Source organism: Perognathus longimembris, chromosome 3 (genome assembly GCF_023159225.1).
Source record: "Perognathus longimembris pacificus isolate PPM17 chromosome 3, ASM2315922v1, whole genome shotgun sequence".
Classification (NCBI taxonomy): domain Eukaryota; kingdom Metazoa; phylum Chordata; class Mammalia; order Rodentia; family Heteromyidae; genus Perognathus; species Perognathus longimembris.
Window position 1 is genome coordinate 73,719,519 of NC_063163.1, and position 26,661 is coordinate 73,746,179.

Below are 26,661 nucleotides of genomic sequence, written 5' to 3' on the forward strand. Positions count from 1 at the left end.
ACTACATGGCAGCAGGATTGCACCTGGGTGGCGCCTGGTGGGCTGCAGGACTCCACCCGGGCCTTACCCAGTTCATCCCACAGCTGCCGGCACCTGTCCGTCATGCCCGCGCCCTGCTGACGCCACAGGCCCAGGCGCGGGTCCTGCAGGAACTGCTCCGTCATGAGGATGAGCATGCGCGCCCCATTGGAGTCCCGCATGCGCAGCATCTCCCGCACCTGGGCAGCACAGGGAGTGGGTGGTGAGGAGGGGCACAGGGTCCCCCCCATACCCCCGGAGTGCCCGCGCCTCCCGAGCCCCGCCAGCACCTTGCCAAACATGGAGCGCAGCTGCTGGCTGGCCCCGTAGTAGGCGCCATTGGAGAGCAGCTGCTTCACCTGCTCCTGGATCTGCCCCTCGTCCAGGTGCCAGCAGTTGGCATCCTCGATGCCTGCGCCTGCCGTGGGGTCAGGGGCACCTGTGGGAAGGAGGGGGACCACAGAAAGCTGAAGTTGAGGCGGGAATTGGTGTGGAAAGAGGATGCCTGCCTCCCTTGTTGGTCCACTTCTCCAAGTCATCAGATCTGTCCAGAAGTTCCATCCATTCCCCAAGAAACCATCTGTCCATCCATCTGTCCACTCACTCACCCACCCATCCATCTATCCATTCATCCACCCACCCATCCATCCATCCATCCATCCATCCATCCATCTATTCAACCACCCATCCATCTATCCACCCATCCATCCATCCACACATCCACCCATCTATCCATCTTCCCATCCATATATCAATCCATTCATCCACTCATCCACCCACCCACCCATCCACACATCCATCCATCTGCCCATCCCTATATCCATCTATTCAGCTGCCCACCCATATATCCACCCATCCACCTACCCACCCACCTATACATCCACCCACCCATCAGTCCAGTCACACCTCTGTCCACCCATCTACCCACCCACCGATCTGTCCACCTATTCATGCACCTACACACATATCAACCCACACATCCACTCACCTATCCAACCAACTAATCAATTGCTTGATTGATCTACCCATCCCCTAGCCACTCATTTTCTGAAACACTTCTGCATGTCTGTACATCTACCCACATACGCATTAATTACTCCTCCCACCCAAATCACCATCCATTGATCCACTTACTCATCCAACCATCTTGTGGAATTGCCACTACCCACCCCCCACCCCCCGCCCTAGCTCTGCCCATTCCCACATCCCACATCCGGATGCCTTGTGCCCTTCAGGAACCATTGCACGTGGAGCCCCTCCCCCATCCACCTGCCACTGTCAGTCCACAAATCCCAATATGCTATGACCCCACCCACCCATCCCCACTGTGGTTTACTCATTGGTTCTTCCTACCCCTCCATCACCCAATCACAGCATCTTGTCCATCCCCACCTTCAATTACCAATGTCCTGTTGGACTTGATCATTCATTACTCATCCCACCATCACTTCACCCCAATAAGTCCACACCCACCCAATGCCAAACCCAATTCTCTCCCAAGGCCACCACCCAATTCTCATGGTCTTCCTGTCTTGACAGAGGAACAGCAGGATACTCCTGGTCCTTACAACCTCCTGCTGATATCGGCCCCCCTGGTACCTCATCTGTGACGTCACCTTCAAGCCTGCCACCCACTCCCAGCCTGCTCCGGGGACTCAAAGGGGGAGGGATGTAGCTCATCCCTTCTCCCCTCTCCCCTGCTCACCACCTGGTTTTCTTTCTTATCTTTCAGGCAGTGTCTTTCTTTGGAGCATTGAACTGGAGCCTTCCTGTGTCAGCCTCCCTAGTGCTGGGATTACAGGCATGTACAAGCATGCTAGACCCTAAGGGGACCAAGGACAGTGTGACAAAGGCCTGGTGCACAGTGGGCGAGTAGCCCCGGCTGGCTGTCCCCTCCCTCACCGTGTACCAGGTTGATCTCAGAGCCCAATAGGAGGATCTCGTCAGCCAGGCGCTGGGCAGTGGGCAGCACCTCAGTGTGGTGGGCGCTGATGAGGTACTGCACAAACTTCTGCAATTGGTCGCGGTTCATCTGGGACAGTGTCTCGGAGATGGGCAGGCGCAGTTCCACGCGGCGCGCGTGGCGGATGCGGTAGAGTGACAGGGCCACCACGTGGGCGCAGTAGAAGAGGTCCCGGTTGTCGCAGCCGCAGCTCACAGACGTGATCTTACAGCGGTCGAAGCTGATGGAGACGTGGTACAGGTGCTCGGGCTCCCCAGGGGCCCCGGGTTCCCGGATGTTCCCACTCAGGTGGAACCCTGCAAGCAAAGGCAAACTGTCCAGTCCATGTCACCCCAGAATCTCATCTGTGGGGTCCAAGCAACATCCAAGTACACAGCCAAGCTGAGAAATGTAGCGTTTGATACAGCCAGGCTGTGTTTCATTCCTCTCCAGCTGTTCAACCCCAATAACAATATCCTGGCCTGGTGCTGGTGGCTCATGCCTGTCATCCTAGTGACTCAGGAGGTTGAGATCTGAGGATCAAAGTTCAAAGCCATTCTGGGCAGGAAAGTTCAGAAGACTCTTACCTTCTAGTTAACCACCCCAAACCTTGAAGTGGCACTTAGCACCAGAGGGTGGGGGGTGTGTGTGCTAGAACAGGCCTGGGCCAGATCACCCCCACTCCCCCAGGGGCCCCTCCCTGGCCCCTGCACAGCCTGGGTGTCAGTTCAGGCTCCTAGAACAGGTTGGACAGCCAGGGCACAACCTGTGTCATGCAGAGCCCGGGGCTTCCTCATTCCAGCGGTGGCCAGGGGCCTGCGGCTGACTGGGTCAGGTCCAGACACAGGCTGATAGGCCTGCTGGCATTGGGACTTGAACTCAGGGCCTGGGTGCTATCCCCGAGCTTTTCCACTCAAGGCCAGTGCTCTACTACTCAAGTCACAGCTCCACTTCTGGCTTTTTGGTGGTTCACTGGAGATGAGTGCCTCAGACTTTCCTGCCCAGACTGGCTTTGAACTGTGATCCTCAGATCCCAGTGTCCTCTGAGTAGTTGGGAGGACAGGTAGGAGGCACCAGTGGAACATTCTTGCCAATTTTCACTTTATCATTTTAGGTTTCAATGGACATCCTCATTGTCCACATTTCTGGGCTCCAGTGGGGGTAATTCCACACCTGGCCATGTGTATGGCTCCCAGATCTGGGTAATTGGCTTTTCCTGCTTTATAAATGTTTTATCATTTCTTCCTGTTTGGAGGCCTCCCGCTTCTGCCTTTTAGCTCTTTATAAAAATAACATAATAAATTTTTGGGAACTGCAGTCATCTCCTATGTGCAAGCCTTTGATCCTCAGATCCAAGGCTGACTCTCACCTCTGAATGCCCAACTTCCATCTGAACCCCCAGGCCTGAAATCTAGGGTTGAACCCAGGGCCTTGAGCTTTCAAGCCAGTGCTCCATGTTGGAGCCATGCGCCGAGCTCTTCTGGGTTTTACTTTATTTCTGAAACAAAGAGTTTTGAGAACTTTGCCCAGGGCTGGCACCCTGGCTCTGCAGCTTTCTGGTTGATTCTCCCCCACGTCCCACCTGTTCTCCCTATCTGGGCTCCCAGCCGGAGGTGCAGGGCAGTCATTGCTTTAGGGCCATTGTGTTACAAGGGCCTGGAAGCCAGGCCTGCCCTGCCCCCACTCAGGGCCTTCCTGGCAGAGGCGGGGGCAACACTCACCCACTTGTAGCACCCGGTCTACAGCCCCACTCTGTAGCAGATGGAGCCCACGCGTGAAGGGCACCCGGGCGTCCTGTTCGCCTTCAGGGGGCTGGTACCCCAGGGATGAGTACATACATATCTCCCGCTCACTGCGTGGAAAAGACCAGAATACGATGCGTTTCTGGACAGGCTCAGGTACCCGAGAGAACCGCTCTTCTACCTGTGGGAGAGACAGAGGTTTAGAGATCTGGACTAGTAGCCAGTGCTGGTGGCTCACGCCTGTAATCCTAGCTACCCAGGAGGCTGAGATCTGAGGATCAAAGTTCAAAGCCAGCCTGGGCAGAAAAGTCCCCCTGAGACTCTTATCTCCAGTGGACCACTCAAAAACTAGCCTTAAGCAAAAGAGCTCAGGGACAGTGCCCAGGCCCTGAATTCAAGCCCCTTGACTAGTATCCCTGGGTTTGGGATTTCCAAGCTGGGTGACCTTGCACAAGCCACTCGACCTCTCTGAACTTCAGTCCATGCATCCATGCATGCCATGCAATGGCTTTAACTCAGGGTCTGGGTGCTGTCCCTTAGCTTTTTCCTTCAAAGCTGGTGCTCTACCACTTGAGCCACAGCTCCACTTCAGGGACCTTCCTACCTTGGCTGGCTTGGGACTTCAATCCTTAGATGTCAGCCTCCTAAGTAGCTAGGATTACAGGCCTGAGCCATTGCGCCAGGCTGAGATCTTTGTATATGTGATTCCCCTGATTCTCCACAAGAGCTCGGTTAAGAACTGCTGGGGTCTAAGGCTCAGAGGTGGGGTGAATCCATGGCCTGGGTGGGGTCCTTCCTCAGGCAGGGCCCCCCAAAGGGGAGGGGTGACCTGGCCACACCTGCGGGCTCCAGTCAATGGAAATAGCTGGTTGAGCCCCAGTTCCAATTCTGGTTTGCTATTCACTGGCTGGGTGGCCTTAGGCAAGTTTCTCAACCTCTCTGTGCCCCAGTTTCTTCAGAGTGAGGACAAGTCCCAAAGGGTTCCAGGTTCCAGGAACTTATCTAGCAGCAGCCGGGAGCCAGGCCCTTGAACTTTAAGGGGTTGTTTTAGGGAATATTTAGTATGTCCTATACCCCAAGAAGGGGCAGGGGCCTTCCTTAGTCCCCCACCCCGGGTTCCTGGGGGGATTGGGAGTTTCAGAGGCGGGCAGGGTGAGTGACAGGGTGGCCGATGACTAAGGAGGGATTTTTCCGGTCCGTGAATCAGCCGGCTCCATCGCAACTCGACCAAACCCACCAATCCTAAGTAGAGAAAGGCTGGCAACAAACACCCTGAAAAGTCCATGGGGACAGAGGTTGTGGGGGCTGCATTGCACTCCAGAGGATCCCTAGGGGCCTGCCAGTGGGGTGAAGGGGCAACGTCCAGGGCCCTCAGAGCTCTAGAAGCAATGGAGCCTGGTTTCTGGTGCACCTGCCAGGCTCCCCACCTCGCAGTGGTCGGGCCAGAGCCTGCGCCAGGAAGTCCTGGATAGCTGGGGGGTGTGGGGATTCGACCCCTAGTAAGCCCCACCGCTAACCAGGGGGCTGGGTAGCCCCTAGGTGGGCTAGGTTTGAAGGTGCATGGGTCCCCAGTGGACAGGGCGAGGCCGGAGGGGGTACCCCGAGCTGGGATGCCGCGATGGGTTGGGGGGGTCTTCTAACCAGGAGAGTCTGGTCGGGATCTGGGGGACAGGGGAGTGGCCTGTGGGTGTCAAAGGCCCGGGACCATGGGATGTCCCCACGTAAGGCCTGAGGAGATGGAGTGTCCCCAAGTAGGGGCTGCTTGTAGGGACATAGAGGCCCTCCGTTTGTGGAAGAACCACGGGGGTCGGGTCCCGGAGTTCTGGGGTGGGAGGAGGCGGAAATGTCCCATGTGAGATCTGGGGTGGTGGGGCTGGGGTGGAGTGGGTCGTGGGTTTGAAGGGCGCTGGGAGGGGTGAGGGGGTCTCGGGCAGGGTGAGGGCCATGGGGTGCAGGCCTGGGGCCGCACGAGGGACAGGCACGTCGCGGTCGGGGCCAGGGTCCCCCGGGGTCCCCTGTCACCTGCTCGAAGGCCCAGCTCTCCGCCACTCTCTTGGCACTGAGGTCCAGCAGCGCTTCAGGCCGGCCCCGGCCTCGTGCGGCCCCGGCCCCGGCCTCGCGCTCCTCGGGTCCCCCCGGGCAGCCCCGGCTCCGCTTGGCCGCGGGGGGCTCCATCTGGCCGGGCCGGGGCCGGGCGGGGTCTGCTGAGGGGTCGGTCCGATGTCGGCTCCCGTCCTCCTTGTTCGTTCGCGTCCTTTCTCCGTGCTGCGCCGTCCCGGGACCCCTGCCGCACCGCCCCCCCACCCAGCCCTGAGCCGGGCCGGCCGGGTGACGCGGCCCCTTTAAGACGGTTCACAACAATAAGGCCGCCTGGGCTGCTGCTTTATCCTCCACTGAGGTCCCGCCCCCTGCGCCCGTCCCCATTGGAACTCCCCTCGGCCTCCGCGGTTCTCTCTCCACATTGGCTGCAACTTCAGACCCGTCGAACCCCCACTGCTCATTGGGTCACTGAGATGTTAGTTCTTTGAGGATCACCCAATCAGAAGGCGCAGCAAGCGGGCCTGTCAATCACGGGGCACCAGAAGCTAATCAGAGAGGGAGAACCCCAGCGGGGTGGGCCTTATGCAGAGTTTCGGGGCGGGCCCTGTGTTCATTCACAACATTCTTCCTCCGCCCCCTCGGGCTAGACAGCGCGCCCCGGGCAGCTGGGGCTGCGCCCACACACGGCTTTGTTTACTGAGGGTCGCTTCCGGGTGCCGGGAGGGGACGGTCACCGAGGCCCAGCTGGGAAGGAGACGGAGGGACGGGATCTCCCGTCCGCAGGGCTGTGTGACCCAAGAAACTCACTCAACCTCTCTGGCTCAGGGTCAAGTGCAGATGCTTGGGGGGCGGGGGGAGCGCCCCCCACCCTTCCTGGTAGAGTTGGGGGAGGTTGCAGATTGCACTCAATTTGGGGGTTCCATAGATCACCCCTTTAGCATTCATCCAGGACCTTCCCCCCCCCATCCTTCCTATACTCCACATACTATTTTGAGCGACATGAATTTCCTACCATTAGAATACATGTGGCATGCAGCCCTCTGATCCTCTTCCTGACTTAGTGTGTGTGTCACCCTGTGGCCTGGGAGCTGGCTTCCCATCTCCCTCCCACTGCCACACCATCATAGAGAACCCCTGCACTTACCTCCGTGTTCCTGATGTATGGATTTTGGAAGTTGCTGAACTTTTCTCCTGCCTGTGAGGGCTCAAGGCCAGAGTCAGGCAGAGTCGTTCAGGACCTGGAACAGCGCCCTGCATGCTGTTGGTGCTCAATCCGTGGCTTCTGGGATGGTTCCACTTAGGTTTTGACCTTCTGTGTTCTTCAGATGCACTGTAGAGACCCCTAAGAAGCCAGATTGTCCCCCCACGCTCCCAGTCGCAGTCCAGAATCAGAACCCCTGCCCCTTCCACACTTCCAAGTACTGGATGTCACCAAGTGCCTTCTGGGCTGGCACAACTGTGCTTTCTACATTTAGCACAGACTGCATTCCTGAGATTTTGCAGGAAAAAGGATGGTGAACTATTTCACTAAGAATCTGTAGTGTTGGGGAACAGATCAGGGGGAGGGTGCTGGCCTAGTTCACACAGGGTTCCATCCCCACACAGCACACACAAATTAACAGTGACTACATGAAAATATATAGCTTAAAATAAAATGTGTCATTAAAACTGGCCTCAACCTGGACACCAGTGCTTCACACCTGTAATTCTAGCTACTCAGGAGGCTGAGATCGGAGGATCATGGTTTTAAACCAGCCTGGGCAGGAAAGTCCATGAGGCTCTTATCTCCAATGAACCAGCAAAAAGCAAAGGAACAGCACCCAGACGCTCACTTCCAGCTCCAAAAATGGTGAAAAAACAAAATTGATTCTACTTCTTTTATGTAGTATGAAGATATTTATTCATTTATTTTGCCGGTCCTGGGGTTTGAACTCTGGGGCCTGGGCACTGTCCCAGGGATTCTTTTGCTCTAGTGCTCTACTACTTGAGCCACAGTGCCACTTCTGTTTTGTTGAGTAGTTTCATATGGTTTATAGGACACTTTTGTCTCATATAGTACCCTGCCTGGGCTGGCTTCGAACTGCGATCCTCATATCTCAGCCTCCTGAGTAGTTTAGGATTACAGGCACAAGCCACCAGCACCTAGCATATGAAGATATTTAAAATGTGTATTTGTGGGGGTGCTTATGGGATGCAGTTACAGCTCAGTATAGACTGTGCCAACAAACCAAACAAACAAAAACCCCCAAAGTTGAATGTGGGCCTAGTGCTAGTGGCTCATATCTGTAATCCCAGCTACTCAGGAGGCCGAGATCTGAGAATTTTGGCTCAATGCTAGTCCAAGTAGGAAAGCCCATGAAACTCTTACCTCAAATGAACTAGCAAAAAGCCAAAAGTGGAGCAGTGGCTCAAGTGGTGCAGCTCCAGCCTTCAGCAGAAAAGGTCATGAACAGAGTGCTCAGGCCCAGAGAACTGACATTAAAAAACAAACAAACAAAAAAAACCCTCCAAAAGTTGTATGTGTCTCATGTGAGCTGCGTTCTATTTTCACAGACTTTGCTGGTCTTAAGAAGCCAAGAGCTGGGCTGGGAATATGGCCTAGTGGCAAGAGCACTTGCCTCATATACATGAAGCCCTGGGTTCAATTCCCCAGTACCACATATATAGAAAACGGCCAGAAGTGGCGCTGTGGCTCAAGTGGCAGGTGCTAGCCTTGAGCAAAAGGAAGCCAGGGACAGTGCTCAGGCCCTGAGTCCAAGGCCCAGGACTGGCCAAAAAAAAAAAAAAAAGAAGCCAAGAGCTCCACAGTGGGAACCACGGAAAGAGCAATAGCAATAATAATAATCATTATTATTAATGAGATGTTTGTAGCAGGTAGGCGTGGCCCTAGGTGTTGAGACACAAGAGCAAGTTTTAACCTTCCCATATTGCTGCAAATGTGAGTGCCACCCCCATTTCTCAGAAGCGGAAACTGAGTTTGGGAGAGGAAGCTGCTGGCCTGAAGTCACCCTGCAGGAAGAGCCAGCCTGGTGGAAGTCACAGGAGGGAGGGAGGGAGACCAATCTGCAGCCCTGGGTCCTTGGAACCCTGGGCCTGGCAGGGGCAGGGCAGAGCTTGTCCACAGAGTGGGGGGGGGGGGGAGCCAGGTGACAGGCCACGCCCCCAAACAGCAAACAGCTTGGAAACCATGTTGTATCTAGTCCACCAGAGCCACGCCCTCAAACAGCAAACCACACCCCAAACCATGCAACTGTCTGTCAAGCCACACCCAGAAGGAAACACACCCTATTACATAGCCCCGCCCATGGCCCCGCCACACCCACAGGGAGCCCCGCCCCCAGCCTGGGCCTTCTCTTACAAAGGTATTGGGGGCGACTTGGATGTAACTATGGGGCACTGGGGAGCAGGAGGGATTTAGGGTGCTTCATGACAAGCAGGACCCCGGTCCTTTCCTCAGAACTCTTTTCAAGGTAGAATCCAGGCCTTGGCTGGTCCTGAGATGCTCAACCATGGAGGGAGGAGGGGAGGCTGGAAGAACAGAAAATGGGGACTCTTAGGGCTGGGTGCACTACTTTAGTCCTCTGATAAGAAGTCTGATCATGGACAGCACCCCATTCACGGCTGGGAAGGACAACCTTGTGCTCCTACCCCTTACAAGTAAGGAAAGGAGGTTCAGAGAGGGTGAGAACACCGCCCAAGGCCACACCGCCTGGAGGTGGGGGAGGGGGAAAGACTGCAGGGCAGAAGTGTCGGAAAGGCCCCTGGGAGCTTGGGTGAAGCGCCCAGGTTTCTTTCAAGCTTTTCCCTGGCTAAAAATACTTTTAGGAAAAGGGAGGTGGCAGCTTGGGTTCTGGCCAGTCAGCTCCTCCCCTCTGGGGACACCAGCGAGCACTGCCTTCTTCCCGCTGGCAAGGGGTGGGGGTGAGCTCACCGTCTGGGCATGCAAAGCTCCTGACCCCAAACTCGTGTGCTCCCCCCTTCCCCCTGCGACTTTGTGGAGGGAATGGGGCTTCCTTGGAGGCTCAGGTAAGGAGAGGACGGGGTCTTTGTCTTTATGGCTGTTCCGGGCCAGCCCTGCAGCGCGGCTGCCTTCCAGGCCTTTGCTGGGTCAGCGTCTCACACACCTCCTTTTCTGAAACCCCAGTTCATAGGCAAAGCGTCACCCCGCCCTGCCAGGGGCTGGGGGGCATTCCAGACCCCGTGGGGAGGCAGGCGCAGGCAGAGAGAACAGTGAAGTCTGAAAAGCCAAGATGGGGTTCGGGAAAGGGGATGGCCAAAAGAAAGCTGCCAAGGGAGGTGCCCAAATGCCCACCCCAGCCCCCCAGGACAGAGCTCAGCCTCTGATTTCCCCACCCTGAGTGGGTGGTGGGTAGGCGCTGTGGCTCATGCCTGTAATCCTAGATACTCAAGAGATTGAGGTCCAAAGCCAGCCCAGGCAGGAAAGTCCATGAGACTATCTCCAGTGAAAAAACAAAAAGTCAGAAGTGGAGCTGTGGTTCAAGTGGTAGAGTGCCAGCCTTGAGCACAAAAGCTCAGGGACTGAGCCCAGGCCTTGCATTCAAGCCCCAGACACATGCACGCGCGTGCATGCGCGTGTGCACACACACACATCAACAAAGTTCCTAGGCTAGCCTGAGTGCCACCACCCTGAGCAGGCCTTGGCGCAGGCCAGGGTGCCCCCTCGTGGCAGAGACAGGTGACAGATGCCATAGATGATGCCTAATCCAGCCTTCCCCAATCCAGACAGAGATGTTCAAATAGAATTTTCAAGCTAAGTGGGTGCCAGTGGCTCATGCCAGCTACTTAGGAGGCTGCCAGCTCTGGCAGGAAAGTCTGTGAGACTCGAATCTCCAATGAGCCACCAAAAATGCCAGAAGTGGATCTGTGGCTCCACAGGTAGAGCACCAGCCTACTATGGACAAAGGTCCTGGGGTGCGCAAAGCAGAGGCTCAAAGCCACAGAGTGATGGCAGTGAGATGATGGGTGGATGGGGGTAGCTCAGTGGGGAGCATCTGTCTGCACCCTGAAGCCCTGGGTTCCCATCCTCAGTGCCACAGTAAAACAGAAACCTCAACCCAACGTGCAGGGGGTAGAGTGGCCTGCAGAGAGGTGCATACAGGCTTGGGGTGGAGAAGGGATGTGGACCATACTTGCTAGTCAGAGGTCAACGCTGCCTGGGGCAAGGTGGGCATCAAGAGACACACCTGTCATCCCAGCTACTCAGGAGGCTGAGACCTGAGGACCACAGCTCAAAACCTGGGCAGAAGCGTGTGAGACTCTTAATCTCCAATGAACCACCAGAAAACACTGTGGCTCAAAGTGGTGGAGAACTAGCCTAGGACAAAAGAGCTCAGGGACAGTGCCCAGGACGAGTTCAAGCCCTATGATTGGAAAAAAAAGGACATGTATTCTGAGTGGGCAGGGAGTCCCTCCCTCCACTCAACACAAAGGACTGGTACCCCATTATGGAGGTCAAAGTCTTAAAGGTGTGTCTGGGTCCCTCCTCTCAGGAGCAGGGGGAAGGCAAAGCTTGCCACCTCCTACCCACTGGGGGCCCCTAGGCCTAGTGCCTGCCTCCTACCCTTCTGCTCCCTCCCCATGTTGGAAACTGATGGGAGGCACACTCATAAATGAGCTTCCCAGCAAGTGTTACCAGAGCCCCTGCTCTTTCAAGATGTTAAGTCAAGGCTATTTATTTTGGAGTGAAAGTTCTTTTTGTGAACTCACTTTCCATTCTATGGGACTTCTGCTAGGGGAGGAATTGCCCTAACGGCAGGGGGGGAGGGGCATGACTGTACCAAAACACTCAGGGATGAAGGGTAAGTGATTTTGGAGCTTCTGGTTCAAGACCCAGTGGCCCCCTCCCCATGGGGATGAGGTGTGGGCACTGGACAACAATGGGTGTGCACATGTCACAACAGCTGGCACAAGCCAGGAAGCAGACAGAAGCCTGGCAGGGCCCCATGGCTTCTGCCAGGCCCCATCTCCCAAGCCCCCCAGCACCCCGTAACACTGCCACTGCAGGGGACCACGCCTGTAACACACATATCCCCGGGGGGGGGGCGCAGCACCCACATGCCAAGCACCACACAATATAATTCAACCTCCAGTTTTGGTCCTCCCTCCCTTGTTTTAAGTGGGTTTACTATGGAGCCCAGGTGGATCTCATAATTCCTAATCCTGCCTCAGCCTCCTGAGTCTACTGGCACCACAAGATCAGAACAGAACAAAGCAAGCACTCAGGGTGGGTTTGGTGGCCAGGAGAGCAGAGGCCACCAGGATAGCAAGGACAAATTTCCAGGGTAGGGGCTTGGCTCAAGTGGTAGAGTTGTTGCCCAAGGCCCTGAGTTTAAGTCATAATCCAGGAACCACAAAACATCACCAGCTTGCCTCAGCGTCACCAGCTCTAGTGCTGGCAGGCCTGGCTGAGGAAGACAAAAATCACACTATGCAGCCCACAACAGGGGGAGCCAAGCAACCATGCCTGGCCAGGGGAGGCCTGGGATGCCAGCAGTGAACATACAGAACCATTGAGGGGCACCAGGAAGTTGCCACCTAGGCTTCAATGCTGGCTCTGCATCCCTAGGTGCAGGTGACATGTGGAAGGTACTAGAATGGTCTGGTTCAAAGCCCTTATGGAGGCAACACCAAGACCAAGGAAAGCGGGGCGGGGGGGGGGGGGGGGCGCTCCTCCCTGGCCACCCTTGACAGTGGATGGTGTGTGATGGTGGAGCTGTAGTCTCCAGCCCTGGGCTGGGGGTGGCCCAGAGCGCACAGGCCCAGGATGGACAGGAAGGCAAACAACAGGAAGGACAGGAGGGGCAAGTTTATTGCTGGGTTAAGGCAGTGCAGACAGTGGGGACCCCAGTGGCACAGCAGTCCTTGTGGGTCCCCCGAGGGGAGGAGGAGGCGCAGGGGGCCTTCAGGACGGCGCGGGGCTGGCGGCGGCCCCTTTCTTCTTGCCAGGCTCCCGCAGCAGTGCCAGCTTCTTGGGCAGGCTGGAGCTGGCTTTCATCACCAGGTCGTGCTCGATCTTCTTCCGGATCCCCACCTCAAGGTCCTGAGGGGCAAGGGGGTCATACGGACGCGGGTAGGGACTCTGTCTCTGTCTCGGCCCGAACACACACAAAGCCTTTCTCATCATATTTCCAATTTTTTTGTGTGTGAGTCGGTCCTGGGGCTACCACTTAGCCATAGCCCCACTTCCGGCTTTTTGCTGCTTAACTGCAGATTCAGTCTCACGGACCTTTTTTTGCCCCGGCCTAGTTTCGAACCGTGAACCTCTCAGATCTCTGTCTCCTGATTAGCCGGGATTCCAAGCGTGAGCACCCGGCGCCGGCTCCAGGTCAACACCCCCTTGCACTCCTGCCGGCCGAATGTTGAGTGCGCTCTTGGCACAGGGGAAACTGAGGCTCGGCGCCCCCACTCCCACCCCCCTCTCACCTTCTTTAACTTCCGCTGCTGCACGACGCGCGCCTTCTTGGGGGCGATTACCCGAGCTGGAGAGAGATAAGCCCGTATGAGGCTGGGGAGCCACGGGCCCACGTCCCCCGTCCCTGGCCCACTCCTCACCGCCTTTCTTCAGGCCCCGGCTGCGCTCCGCCGCCGCCACCGCCGCCGCCGCCTTTTTGCTTTTTCCGGGCTTGGAAGCCTGGAACTTGCGCTGCCCCTGAGCCATGATGGGGAACGCGCCGGAAGGGGCGGACCTACGCGCTCCGGAAGAGGTGGGACAGAGCCGACGGAAACCGCCAGGCACTATGGGATACAGAGGGGCGGGCGGGCGCGAGGGCTCACGGGATACAGAGGGGCAGGAGGGCGCGAGGCCTCATGGGATGCAGTGGGGCGGGCGGGCGCAGGCACTCACGGGATACAGAGGGGAAGGAAAGCGTGAGGGCGCCCGGGAGGCGGCGGGGCGCGGCTAGGACTGCGCTCCGCCCTCGAAGGAAGATGTTTAAGAATGTAACATGGGCTGGGGATGTGGCCTAGTGGCAAGAGTGCTTGTCTGGTATACATGAGGCCCTGGGTTCAATTCCCCAGCACCACATGTACAGAAAACAGCCAGGAGTGGCGCTGTGGCTCAAGTGGCAGAGTGCTAGCCTTGAGCAAAAAGAAGCCAGGGACAGTGCTCAGACCCTGAGTCCAAGCCCCAGGACTGGCAAGAATGTAACATTTACAAAGAGTGGATGCTTTATTAAACTTTAAATTCTGAAATGGCATCCCTGGCTTCAGGCTAAGGAAAAAATGGGGAATTCACATCAGAGTAGAAAGTTTAACGGGGTTATCAAAACTTCAGTGATTGTGACTTATTTTATTATTATGATCATTATTGCGAGGGATGAACTTGGGGTCTAACACATGGCAGGCTTGAAGCCACATCCCTGGCTCTACTTCTTTAAAGATAAAAATTTTAAAGTCTACATTCTTGTGAGCGCATGTTGGTCCTGTGGCTTGAACTCAGGGTCTGGGCCCTGCCCTTGGACTTTTTTTTTTTTTTGCTCAAGGCTGGTGGCTCTTGTCACTTGAGCCACAGCGCCACTTTGGGGCTTTCTGGTGTTTAATCTGGAAGTAAGAGTCTCATGGACTTTCCTGCCAGGACTGGCTTTGTACCACGATCTTCCAGAAGGATCTGTGGGTAGAGAGGAGGGTCAGCTTGGGAGTAATCTGTTCAAGACATTTATTATAAACCCTGAGGAATGGGGGCAGGGTAGGAGAGCTGGGCTGGTGACATCTGAGGGATACCTAGGGTCCTCCCCCAGAGGGGACAGTGGCACTTAGGGCTGCCTGGAGCTCCTCGGGGGCAAAGACCCCTCGTTCTGTGATGATCCCTCCAGTGATGAGCTCGTGGGGTGTGACATCGAAGGCTGGGTTCCAAACCCCAATTCCTGTAGGTGAGAGAAGGAGGTAAGGAGCAGGCAACTGAGTCTGTAAATTCCCAGCCTGGTTACTGTCTCTACCACAGTAGTTGCTGGGGCTGGAGACTCCTTGAAAAATCTGGGAATCATCATTCCCAAATTGCAAGGCATGAAATAAAATTGCAAACCCAGGAATAAAAGTTAGATGCCCCTGACAGTCCTGGTCTATTCAACATACCTAACTGCTGCCTGTATGCTCTAAAGATCTCTGCATCAAACTCAGGACCTTTGCACTAGCTCAGAAAAAAAAAAATGTATAAAAGCAGGTGACTTACTGTTCCAGCTCTAGTAATTTTTTTTTTTTTGGTTATAGTTCTAGTCCCTTAGTTTTAAGTGTGTCTGCATGTCTGGCTAATTTTGCCAGGGCTGGCCTCCAAGGAGGGAGGTGGAGGGGGGAATGCTACTTCTGCCTCCTGAGAGTCACTGGGATTATAGTGGTGCCCCACCATGCCCAGCCATCCTTGTTTCTTGTGTAGTTGGGTAGCTGTCAATTCAGACCTTGACCTCTGATCTCTGAGCTGTTCCAATCCTGGGCAATGGTTGTTGCTGCCTCGTACCCCACTCCCACTCCTGTTCCTGTGACCCCTCTTGTCCAACAGCTTACCGGGAGCGGCTATCCTGACCCCATTGATGTCGGTCAGTTCGTGGCCTGGGCGCTCCTCGATCACAATGTCCTGGCCAGTCTGCAGCCTGAGGTCGCACGAGGAGCTGGGGGCCGCCACGTAGAAGGGGACACCATGATGTTTGGCCACAATGGCTAGCTGGTAGGTGCCCACTTTATTGGCTGTGTCACCATTGGCAACCACGCGGTCGGCGCCCACAATGACAGCTGAAGGGTGGGGGTGAGAAGTTGGGGGTGTGGCATGCAGCACCCCCAGTGCCTGCAACTTACCTGTGCCCCGCCTGCTCACCTGACACGCCCTTGTGGGCCATGGCGGCTGCCGCCATGCTGTCGGTAATGAGGGTACCAGGGATCTGCTCGAACACCAGCTCAAAGGCTGTCAGCCGGGCGCCCTGGTTATAGGGACGTGTCTCGGTGCAGAAGGCATGCTCCAGACGGTTCAGCTTGTGCAGGGAGCGAATCACACCTTCGGTGGTCCGCCAGGAGGAGGAGGAGGAGGGCCCGGGAAGGCGAGGAGGGACAATGTGGCCCAATGGTGAGGGCTGTATCTCCCAGGCCACCCACCAAGCAGGCAGGCCCACTGACCTGAGCTTGGCCACTCCCCCTCCCGGGTATCAACCGGACCTGAGCTTGGCCACGCCCAACGGGGGCCACACCCCTCCTTGGTCTCAATCTGAACTTTGCCATCCAGGCCACGCCCCAGCCCCTACCTTATGGGAACCTGGCCACTCCCTCATCTGGCTGTACCCCATCTGCAGGCCCCAACCTGATTTGAACTTGGCCTTGTCCCTCCCTGCCAAGCCCCTTCTCCTGGCCTCAGCCCCCTTAGTCTTAATTTGTTGTTATTTTTGTGGGTTTCTTCTCAACACCACCTTCTTCCCTCTTGGTTCCTCCTCCTTTATGAAACAGGGTCTCAAGGTATCAGCCAGGCTTTCCTTTAACTTCCCAGCCTTCCATAGCAGGGATGAATCGGTGGTGGTTAAGGACAGGAACTCACCCAGGGCTGTGCCGTAGCCAGCGGTGGCCAAGGCACCGGTGTTACAGTGTGTCAGCACAGTCACTTTACCACCCCCAGGGGCTGCTCGTTCCAGGAGGTGGTGGGCTCCAAGGTCCCCGATGCGCTGATTGTCTTTGAGGTCTTGGTCCAGCATGTCCTCAGCGAGACAGATCACTCTGTGGTGGACAAGGGCCCTTCAGTATCAGCCATGGGCTTCAGAGTTCACCCCAGCTTTCCTCTCTGCCTGGTTCAACCTGGCCCAAATACTGTGTTACTGAACGGTGCCAGCTGGTGGGCAGAGGGACAGATAATAAAATGAAAAAAAAAAGTGTCCAAGTCAGCCAATGTAGAGCAGGAGATTTGTGTATTGATTGCAGCAGCACATGCAAGGGCCCTGAGGCAGCTGGAGGCAAGTAACACTGATAGGAATGATGTGGCTGGAAAGAGAAGGAAGAAGACAGGGAATAGGAAAGAACGCAGGAAACTACACAAACATTCCTCAAGAGCACACAAGAAGGCCGGGCTGAAGAGGCTGAGATCTGAGAATCATAGTTCAAAGCCAGATCAGGCAAGAACGTCTCTTATCTCCAATGAAGCAACAAAAAGCCAGAAGAAGTGGAATTGTGGCTCAAGTGGTAGAGTGCCAGCCTTGAATTAAAAAGCTCAAGGACAGAGCCCAGGCCCTGAGTTCAAGCCCTAGGTGTAGTACAAAAAGAGGAAGGGGAAGCAGCAGCAACAGCAGGAGGAAAAGTCAAGAGAAGAGGTGGAGGGGAAAGGTGGAGGAAGGCTGGGCATCTCGTAAGGTGACCTCGGTGAACGAGCTGTGCAAGGGGCAGAAGCAAGGGGGCTGAATCCCGCCGAGCCTCAGTTTTCCCCGGGTGCAAGTCCCTACCTTTCCCGGACCGCCTCTTCCGTGGCGCCTTCCTTCTCCGCCTCGCGGGCCGCGGCGTGGGCCAGGGCGCGGGCGGCGCGGGCCATGTTGACGGCGGTGGGCCGCGCGGACACGAGGAAGCTCAGCTTGTCCCGCACGAAGGCCGCGAGGGCAGCTGGGCCCGGGCCTCCGGCTCCGGCCTGCAGCTCCACCGCGAGGCTGAGGCAGCCCACCAGGGCGATGGCCGGGGCGCCCCGCACCTGGACCGGCGGGATCGGGGTGTCCGAGTGCGGCTCTACCTCCGGCCTCGGCCCTGTTCCCGGCCCCCGACCCCCGCCTCACCTTCATGGCGTGGATCGCCTCCCAGGCTTGCTGCACCGAGCCCACCGCTTCGTAACGGCTCTGCTGGGGCAGCAGCAGCTGGTCGAGGATCTCCAGCGACCCCCGAGCGTACCGGATAGCCTCTAGCGCCATGGCGCGGAGGTAATAAAGCTCCTGCGGGCGGGCGGGACACGCGAGGGGGCGTGGCTTCGGCGGAGGGGCGTGGCCTCCGTGGGAAAGCGCGCAGGCGGATATCCGCTGGAGCGAGTACGGGTGGGCGGGGTCGGCTGTGCGGGGGGTGGAGCTTTCCCGAAGATGAAGGCACATGCGCACTAGCTGCTCCAGCTCCAGAGGCCCAGGTAGCTACACAGAGGGGCAGAGCCATAGTGTAGGGGCGTGGCATACGCCCGGAAAGTGGGTGGGGTCACGGGTAGGAGGTGCCTGTTCCAGCCAACTCGGCGGATCCTCTGTGGGCTAGCCCCCCTGACCAGGCCAGAGTCACCGGTGGGTGCTCCGGGCATTACAAAGCGGCATAAATTATGGAGTGCCTGCTGGACATTAGGCCGTGCGCCCCGCCCCGCCCATGGCTGGCTACTCAGGGAGGCCGAGCATCTCCCTGCAACCCCCTGGAAAGCAGGGAGAGATCCGCCTTCTTCCCTCCACTCCTGCCCATCCCTTGCAAAGCCCAGTGGCAGCGTCCACCCGGTGGGCGGGAGTCCTGGCAGACCCATCTCCGCCCCGAAGGCCGCCCTGGGCCCCATGGCTGTAATCACCAACGCCCCTCCTTAAGGCCAAAGGTGCTGGGCCCAGATTTCCTTCAGAAGCCTCGGTGGCTGAACTCCACCATCCCCCTCCCTGGCCGCCTCTCCCAGGAAGCCCGCCTGGACCCCATCTTCAGACCCGATCCCCTGCCCGGAGGAGAGCGCTTCCTCCCATATGTGCACTAACCCATAGCAAGGGGACAATGAATAGGGCTTTAATGTGGGGGCGCCAGTCAACAAGACCAAATAAATAACTTCATTGTGGGGAGGCGGGGTGTGGGAAGGGCTGCAGTCTGTGTCCGGGTCTCCGGGATCGTAGCCGTCCTCACTCGCTCTCAGAGCCTGAGTAGTCAGCTACTAGCGAGGGGCTGGGGCCATCGGGGTGCGGGGCATCTGGGGAGTCTCCAGGTCTGCGGGGTGCGGCGATCTCCAGGGAGGGGGCTGGTGGAGCCAGGGCTTTGTCCTGAGGCTCCACCTGCGGCCTGCTGGGTTGGGGAGTGTCCTGATGGCAGTCCTGGAGGGGTGCTGGTAGGTCCTGTGCGGTTCCCTGGGGCTCCGCAGGGCTGGGGCTCTCGGGGTGCGGCGGAGTCTCCAGACCGTCCTGGGAGCAGCGCCGTCGCACGATGCCCAGGTCTCCCACGGTAAAGGGCGAGCTGGTGGGTACCGTGGCCCTGCGAGCCTGGGATAGCTTCTTCAGGACACCGATGGCTTTGCTGCTGGTGGCCCCAGGCCCGGGCATTGCTGGGAACCAGGAGCGGCTGATGACCTCTGACCGCTTCTGCTTCTGCTTGTCCTCATAGGCTGTGGGGAGACCGGACAGGGCGCTGAAGGACTGCCCAGGGCTGGGGGCGTGGCTGGGGGTGGAGCATGCACAGAGTTCTGGTCCACCCATCACCTGCAGAAGGCTAGACCACCTGCCTTCCCAACCCTCACTCACAGTCCAGGGTGTGGAACCGGAGCAGTGCGGCCAGTCTGCGGTCGTCCTCCGTCTCAGGCACTAGCGGGATGGCCAGGCTGGCTTTGGCCTGCAAGGCCTGGTCCTTCTCCTCCTCCTCCTGCATGGCTTTCTTCTTTTCCTGAGGGTCGGGAGACAATGCTCAGGAAGGGGCAGCTGTCAGAGAAGGGACCTCAGGGGCTCAGTTTTGCCCCCACGCTCTCTGTGTGTTGTGTTGGTACTGGGACTTGAACTCAGGGCCTTGTGTTTGCTAGGCAGGTACTCTACCTCTTGAGCCACATTCCTGTCCCCTGTGTAGAATCTTAATCCAGGTGGCTTACACCTGTCATCCCAGCTACTTGGGAAGCTGAGAACAGGAAGAGTGTGGTTCCAGCTGACCTGGACATACACTTGAGACCCCTTGTCAATAACCTGACATCCTAGCTGAGTAGGAGGGTGGAGAGATTGAGAGCTGAGGTCTGAGATTGGGAGGACTGAGGTTCCAGGCAAACACTATGCAGAGCACGGTGGAGAATGCTTGTCATCCCAGCTATAGCAGGAAGTAAAAGTGGTGGAGGATGGTGGTCCAAATGCATGTCAGGGAAGTAATGGAGAGCTTATCTTCATTCCAGAAAAAGGGCTGGGGAACTGGGTGCAGGTGGCTCACTCCTGTAATCCTCAGGAGGATGAGATTTGAGGACTGATGTTTGTAACCAGCCTGGACAGACAAATGCATGAGATTCTTATCTTCTATTGATTAGCAAAAGGCCAGAAGTGGAGGTGTGACTCAGTGGTAGAGTGCCAGCCTTGAGCAGAAAAAGCCAAGTGAGAGTGCAAAGGTTTGAGTGGAAGCCCCAGTTTAACACACACACACGGCTGGGAACGTGGCTCAGCTGTCTAGTGCCTGCCCCACAGAGGTGTCCTCATGAATGAGATTCTGCCCTGTACTGGAGGCTGGTGAGAGCCTGTCTGTTCCTTCTGCCATGAAGAAACAGCTACAAGGTACGAGGAGGAAGGGGACATCTTTGGACACTGAATCTGATGAGGCCCTGCATCATGGTCCTACTCTCTCCAGCCTCTGAGTGACGAAATTGTTTATACAGCAAATCTGTCTCTGTCTCCGGTCTTTTTCTTACAGTAGCTGCATAGGCACTGGACAGGTGGGGCTCAATCCCAGCAAAAGAGGCAGAAGATCTGGGATCTGAGCCCGGCCCTCTACCACGCCCATCTAAGAGCTCCGTCCCAGGACCCTCCCACCCCATGTCTTTGCCCTCCCAAAGGACCCTCCTCTCCCAGGCTTTTCTCATCCCATGTCCCTGCCCCGCCCCTGGCCCCTCCCCTCCACAGGCCCCGCCCACCCACGCCCCGCCCGCGGATCCCAGCTCACCCGGAACCTCCTGCGTAGCATGCTGTTGAGGGCGAAGTCATCCTTCCAGGCACTCTGGGCCTCCTGTATGAGGCTGAGGCTGGGCAGGGCCTTCTTGAGTGTGCTGCGGTCCGCCTCCCCATGCTCCAGGCGGAACATGGCATCGGTTTCCAGCTTCTCTTTCTTCTCATGCTCTGTGAGGCCCAGGGCAGCATAGTTGGTGGTGTGGGGTGGTGGCCTGGACTCCCTCAGAGTGGCAGGGAGGAGAGGGAGGAGGAGGTAGGGGAGGAGGTGGCTGGACTGCAGCTCACCTGTGGTCAGCACCTGTGCATTGTCCTCCATGTCCCAGCGCTCTTCCTTACGCTGAGCACCACTCACGATCACATAGTCGCAGTTGGCAGGGTCCGTCTGCATCTCGATGTAATTGACACACAGGTGGCATTTCATCCGGAATCTGGGGGACACCGTGCTCACATGATGCCCTGGACCCCGGGCCCAGTGTGCAAATGAACACACACATACACACCTCTCCCCAAGAGCGAGGCTGGAGCCAGGTGCCAGTGGTGCCCGCCTGTAGTTCCAGCTACTCAGGAGGCTGAGAACTGAGAATCACAGTTCGAAGACAGCCAGGGCAGGAAAGTCTGTGGGAATCTGATCTCTAATTAACCACCAAACAGAACAGGGGCTGTGGTTCAAGTGGTAGAACACTAGACTTGAGCAAAGAAGCTAAGGAACAGCGCCCAGGCCCAGAGTTCAAGCCCTAGGATTGCCACCCACACACAAAGAAATGAAATTGGCTTCTTCATTCTTATGTTTGTTTATCCACCAATTTGCCCTTCTAGTCATTCTAGTCACAAACTTGCCCAAGACCTGTTCTGCCAGCCTTGTGCCTGCTTGGGGCATTGTGGGGGTATTGTACAGCATTGTCCCACCCTGGGGAAGAGCACACAGTGTGGGGGGCACCTGCTTTCAAAAAGCCCCCCATTGTAGGGGCTCATCTGTCATTCCAGCTACTGGGGAGACAGAAATTGGGAGGATTGTGGTCCAGGTTGGCCCTAGACCCTATCTGAAAAATTAAAGCAAAAAGAGCTGGGGGCATGGCTCAAGTGGTGAATATCTCGCTAGCAAAATCCAGCACGTGAAGGAGGCTGTATAGCAATTGGGGGGACACAGAGGGGCTGGCAGTGCCCAAGCTGGGCTGGGGCTGGGTAGGTGGGAGCCACAGAGGGCCCTAGGCAGATCATGCCCAAATGGACACCAGATGTCTTTGTGGACTCCATCACCTGCTGTCCCCACTGTGGATCCCCCAGGAGTCGCATGGCGCCCCTACCTGTAGATTGGGGTGGTGTAGTAATGTCCAACCTTCTTTTCTCCGCATTATAGCGAACACCTGGGGGAACAGGGAGTGAGGGTGGGCTTGGTCAGTAGAGCAGGCGATACCCCTGCTCTGGAGGCGCAGGTGCTGAAGTCAGGGTGTGGGTGGGAGCTGGAGGGCTGGGTTCCAGTCTGCTATCACCTGTGTGCCGGGTAGCCTCAGGCCAGGCACCTCACCCCCGGGGGTGGGGAGGGTATCTTCATCTCCTGTCTACTCAACAGTAAGGACCTCATGGACCCTCCTAAAGACTGCTGGACAGGGATGCATTTGGAACAAGGCCAGGCTCTCATTAGTTCTTTCCTGAATGCTTAGTTTTGTTTCCTTTTTTTTTTCCTTTTTTTGAGACAGTGTTCTATTCATGGAGCCCATGCTCATTTTGATCTCATCACCCTTCTGCCTTAGCCTCCCAAGTGCTGAGATTACAGGTGTGCACCACCACACCTAGCCTTTTCTTCTTTTTTTTTTTGCCCATTTTACAGACAGGTAAACTGACACAGGGCAGAGACTGGGTCACAACCACAGGGCCTGGTTTCCGAATCACTCTGTAATCTGCACACCTGATTCCTGATCATTAGCCGAGAGCAGGCAAATGTGTCACAGGGGATCCCCATGGATATGGCTGAGTTGGGGGGCACAGCAGGGGACGGGAGAGCTCACCCATGCCGATGTGGTTTTTACAGCCATCACACCAGATATTATATGGCATCTCGAATCTGCAGAAGCACAAGGTTATCTTTATTGCTGTAGCCCGTCCTGGTGCTTTCCCCCTCCTTCCCAGTGTCTCTCAGCAGCTCTTTTATCCAGGAGGAGCGTGACCTTTGCATTGGAACCATGACCATGTCCCAGGTCCTACCCGGGACAGTGTACAGGTCCCAGCCTTGGCCTCAGAGCTGTTTCTGTTCCCTCTGATTTGAGACCCTGACACTGTTGTGTGAGAAGCCCAGGCTAGCCCACTGCAAGCTGAGAAGCAACATGCAACAGAGCCCAGTTGCACAGGCCAATGTCCTGTGGGACCAGCCAGTCCCTGGCCAGTTATCCCCAAAGACATCGAGACTTCTATGCCCAGCCCAACACAGGCTTCCAGACTTGTTGGCAATAACCAATGTTGTGCTTTTGTTATGTGGCTATAGCTGACTGAAACAGTCAATATGAAAGTTTTCTGCTTTGGCCCTGTAATGCTTGGCTAGTGAGGGTGACACATACAGTGGGAGTCCTCAGGGGAGGCCAGAGTCTTACCGGATGATGAGGATTCCTTGTGACAGCTTCCGAGCCCGCTCCCGAAGGGGGTGGCTATTGTGATAGCGATTGAGAGAGCCATGCTAGGGCAGAGGGAAGAGAATAGGTCAGCACTTCTCATCTGGGGGATTGCAGGCTTTCCAAGGCCCCACCACCCTGGGACAAGTCTCATGGGGTGGGAGATGCCCTAGCCTGGCATCTAGCTAGGCAGAAGGCAGAGACCTCTTGGTGAAGCAGAGGACTGGCATCAGGAACTGGTCCTCACTTGATATCTGAGGAGGATGGGATCCAGGATGCCGCTGACACAAAAACTGCAGGACACTATGGGTCCACACAGAAAATCCCACAATCTTTCTGTCTGCAAGTCACTCGCTGTCACAGCTATGTACACTGTCACTACGCTCTCCACATTTAGGGTGTTTCACTTGGGAGGCAGCGGTTCCACCACTTGAGCCAAAACTCCGGTACCCAGCAGGCCATGCCCCAATGCCTGAGCCAACCCCTCAGCCTGGTTGTTTCTGATCTGTGGTTGGTGGCCTCCACCATTCGAGCTACACCCCCATCCTGGTTCTGAAGGTCTCATCTCTAGTTAGTTGCATCCACCACGTGAGCCACGGCCCCAGCCCACTTCTGACCATTTCTGATCTGTGGTTGGCCACGTCCATAAACACAAAGAGCCAGTGACCTGTAGTGTTTGAGTCTGTAGCTTCTCCATTCTGGTGATGAGCTTAAGGAGGATGCCATCTTGCCCGGGGAAGGGAGGGAGAAGGGGGAACACCCCAATTTTGCCTTTCTGAGCCCGTTTATCTGACAACCGGGGATAATCATGATTGGTCCCCTCATGGTTTGATTGAGTGAGGACACTAGGGGGCACTTCTTGGGCCCCGCAGGTGCTTAGTTTTAATACCCTACCGATCCAGTGAGGCTGGGTGCTGGTCCCCCCACTTCTCTCCTCAGATACACAGGCAAAGTTCCCCATGGAGAAACTGCCACCTGTGTTCAGGATACTGTTTGGGATAATTGGCCCTGGGTGCTTGGGGTGTGGGGACCCAGTGCCTTGTGGAGTGGAGGAGACAGAGGAGGGAGGAGATAGGGGCCCTTACCTTCTCTGGGTTGAAGTCCGGGGGGTAGTACTTGTTCACGCCTTTCCTTTCACCCTGCAGAGCAGCACAGAGATAGGTCAGGGGAGTGTATAGTAGTGTCTCTGGGGGAGGGGTACACAGGGGGATGGGATATGGGGGGGACATCCTCAATATACTGGGTCCAGTGCCTCATCACTGAGTGGCCACCAGAGTTTGTACAACTCACATAAGAATCAGACTTCCCTCCAGTAGTGTCTTTCACACTTTTTTGGGGGTAGCTGTGATGTAATGGACAGGAAGAAATACAGGCAGACACATGAATGTGGTGACACATGCCTGCAATCCCAGCACTTAGGGAGACAGAGAGGCAGGAGGATCATGGGTTTGAGGCCAGCTCAGGCTACACAGTGAGACCCCACCTCCCCACCCATCTCAAATCCACTCCAAATTAATAAAAAAACAACAACAAAGAAAACAAATTCCCTGGGTGATTATGGTAGCCAGAAAACATTGAGTTTGAAATAAGCTTCTCAGCACACTGGGAAGGAGAGGAATGGGGCTACTTCTAGGACCCCACAGAGACTTCACAGCAATTCTGGGGTGCAGGACTAGCTACTCACCATCTTGGGAGCTCTCTGGAGCCCTAGCCTGTGGGGTGGTCACTGTGAGGTGGGCACTGCTTGGTCCTGCCCACTTGCCCAGCTTGGCAAAGAGACTACAGTTTTCCTGCAAAGGTGGGGGGGGGGCAAAAGGTGGGGTTGACACAGAGGAGACTCCTGGAAGATGGAGGGGACACCCAAGATCTGCATTGATTTGACGAGAGAGAGGAAGAAAGGCAGTCAGTTGTGCCTATCCTGTGGCTAGTGCGGATTTCACAACTGAGACCTCCCTCCATGACTCCAACCTGGCCCAGCTTTTACCATGTCCCATGGTGTCCCCACCCTGACCTTGATACCCTATTCCTGCCCTCCCCCCCCCCCCCCAGCAGCCCGTGGGAACTCTTTAAATATTCCTGCATGCATCACTGTCCCCTGGTAATCTCAATCTCTCTCTCCTATTACACACCCCCCCCCCCCCATTTTGTTTGCCATTTCTGGGGATTGAATCTAGGGCCTCCCACTTGCGGAGGAGGCAGGAGCATTGAGTCTAAGGTCAGCCTGGGCTATCCTGGGCGACTCTATCTCGAAAACAACAAAATCTTGAATTGGCTACTTGGTTTTCTACCACCTTAAGCACATGCTCTGATGCATCCTGTGGCAAGCTGGCATGGGCAGGGTGCCTCAGAGCCCTCCAAAATCTGATGGGGTGCAAAGCACCACCCCCCCTCCATCGTGAAGGAGTCCTCCGATGGATGGAAAGAAGTAGGGGCCTGAGTGTCCCCCGGTGGTGGCCGGGCTGTGATGAACACAGGGAAATAAATGAACTATAATCCTTAGGGTCCCGAAGAATCACTGACCCCATTTCACCTGACATCGCCACCCATACCGACCCCTAGCCACGGGGCTGTCGTGGTGCCTTATTTTCCCCATCTCTAAAATGAGACTTTGATCAACGTATCCACCCACTCCGATTGCTGTCAGGACTGGAGGGTGCGGGTGAAGGTGGGGGGGGGGGAGTTTCTCGATCACCTGGCTGCTGGCGGTTCTGCCTCAGGCATCAAATGACAAAAATCCACTCGTGACCCGGCCACCATCGGGCGCCTCGGTTTTGTTGTCCCACGGATGAACCGGTGAGAGCGAGGGAAGGCGAGCCCTGGGGACTGGGGTCAAGGGTCACCCACGGGACCCAGGGTGGGCTCCAGGCATTGGGCTCCTGTCCGCAGGGCCCCGCCACCCCGAGCACGGCCGGTCGGTCCCGGCGCTGCGCCCCGCCCGCACTCACCGAACCTCGGCCAGATCCAGCGCGACGCCCGTCCCGGAAGTGCGCCTGGGCTTGCAGGACTGCGTAGCGTCTTCCTCGCCGGCGGCGCGAAGGCGGGGCGAGGCAATCCGGCTGCGCTGATTGGCTGCGTGTCCTAAGACGCCGCGGGCTCCCTGCTCCGCTAGTGGACTGATCGGGATGGCCCCGCCCAGCTGTGCGTACGTCTCGTGGCCACGCCCACGCCACCGCCCATCCCGGGAGGACCAATCCGAGGTCCGCTTTCGGACACCGCCCAAGAGCTGCTCTGTCCTGCTCAAACCCTGGGTTCAGGTGAGCCGGTAATGACGGTCCGAGGAACAGTTCTTATTTTATTTAAGTGTTTGGGAGCAGGAAAGAATATTTTATCCTTGGTAAAAGTGACAAGTCAGATTTCAGAGTCCATAAAAATATCGTGTGAATGTGTGTGTGTTGGTCCTGGGGCTTGAACTCAGGGCCTGTCTACCACTTTGAGCCACAGTTCCACTTCCAGATTGCTGCTTGTTAACTGGAGATTGAGCCAGATCAACCTGACTTGGAACTGCG

General features: G+C 56.6%; 4 protein-coding genes across 6 annotated transcripts in view; all 4 read right to left on the reverse strand.

The window, feature by feature from the left end:
• Zswim4 (zinc finger SWIM-type containing 4) overlaps positions 1 to 6,062 on the reverse strand; it is a 37,861-nt gene extending 31,799 nt beyond the window's left edge. For all 3 annotated transcript variants that reach the window (XR_007210410.1, XR_007210411.1, XM_048342367.1), the window contains exons 1-5: positions 5,725 to 6,062; positions 3,682 to 3,883; positions 1,921 to 2,277; positions 309 to 457; positions 68 to 218 (exon numbers count right to left, since the gene is read on the reverse strand). Coding sequence is in view for 1 of the 3 variants with exons in the window: in XM_048342367.1 (XP_048198324.1) it covers positions 68 to 218; positions 309 to 457; positions 1,921 to 2,277; positions 3,682 to 3,883; positions 5,725 to 5,877 (1,012 nt within the window). In the remaining 2 variants the exon portion in view is untranslated. The remainder of the gene's footprint in view (positions 1 to 67; positions 219 to 308; positions 458 to 1,920; positions 2,278 to 3,681; positions 3,884 to 5,724) is intronic.
• Positions 6,063 to 12,553: 6,491 nt separating this feature from the next.
• Positions 12,554 to 13,458, reverse strand: C3H19orf53 (chromosome 3 C19orf53 homolog). The gene is made up of 3 exons (XM_048342418.1): positions 13,315 to 13,458; positions 13,186 to 13,241; positions 12,554 to 12,802 (listed from the first exon to the last, which is right to left on the reverse strand). The coding sequence occupies exons 1-3, from the start codon at positions 13,418 to 13,420 to the stop codon at positions 12,665 to 12,667; spliced, it is 300 nt and encodes a 99-aa protein (XP_048198375.1). The 5' UTR covers positions 13,421 to 13,458; the 3' UTR covers positions 12,554 to 12,664.
• Positions 13,459 to 14,407: 949 nt separating this feature from the next.
• Positions 14,408 to 17,642, reverse strand: Mri1 (methylthioribose-1-phosphate isomerase 1). The gene is made up of 6 exons (XM_048342407.1): positions 17,487 to 17,642; positions 17,166 to 17,404; positions 16,274 to 16,449; positions 15,566 to 15,742; positions 15,259 to 15,483; positions 14,408 to 14,624 (listed from the first exon to the last, which is right to left on the reverse strand). Exons 1-6 carry the CDS (start codon positions 17,616 to 17,618, stop codon positions 14,482 to 14,484), a joined length of 1,092 nt encoding a protein of 363 aa, XP_048198364.1. The 5' UTR covers positions 17,619 to 17,642; the 3' UTR covers positions 14,408 to 14,481.
• A 783-nt stretch (positions 17,643 to 18,425) lies between these two features.
• On the reverse strand, positions 18,426 to 26,155 carry Yju2b (YJU2 splicing factor homolog B). Its single transcript, XM_048342401.1, is given in 11 exon segments — positions 18,426 to 19,027; positions 19,164 to 19,302; positions 20,548 to 20,720; positions 20,838 to 20,980; positions 21,857 to 21,896; positions 21,899 to 21,916; positions 22,559 to 22,614; positions 23,138 to 23,220; positions 24,241 to 24,294; positions 24,840 to 25,022; positions 26,101 to 26,155. Coding segments are annotated over 10 exon segments (1,185 nt in total). The 5' UTR covers positions 24,843 to 25,022; positions 26,101 to 26,155; the 3' UTR covers positions 18,426 to 18,551.
• Positions 26,156 to 26,661: the final 506 nt, after the last annotated feature.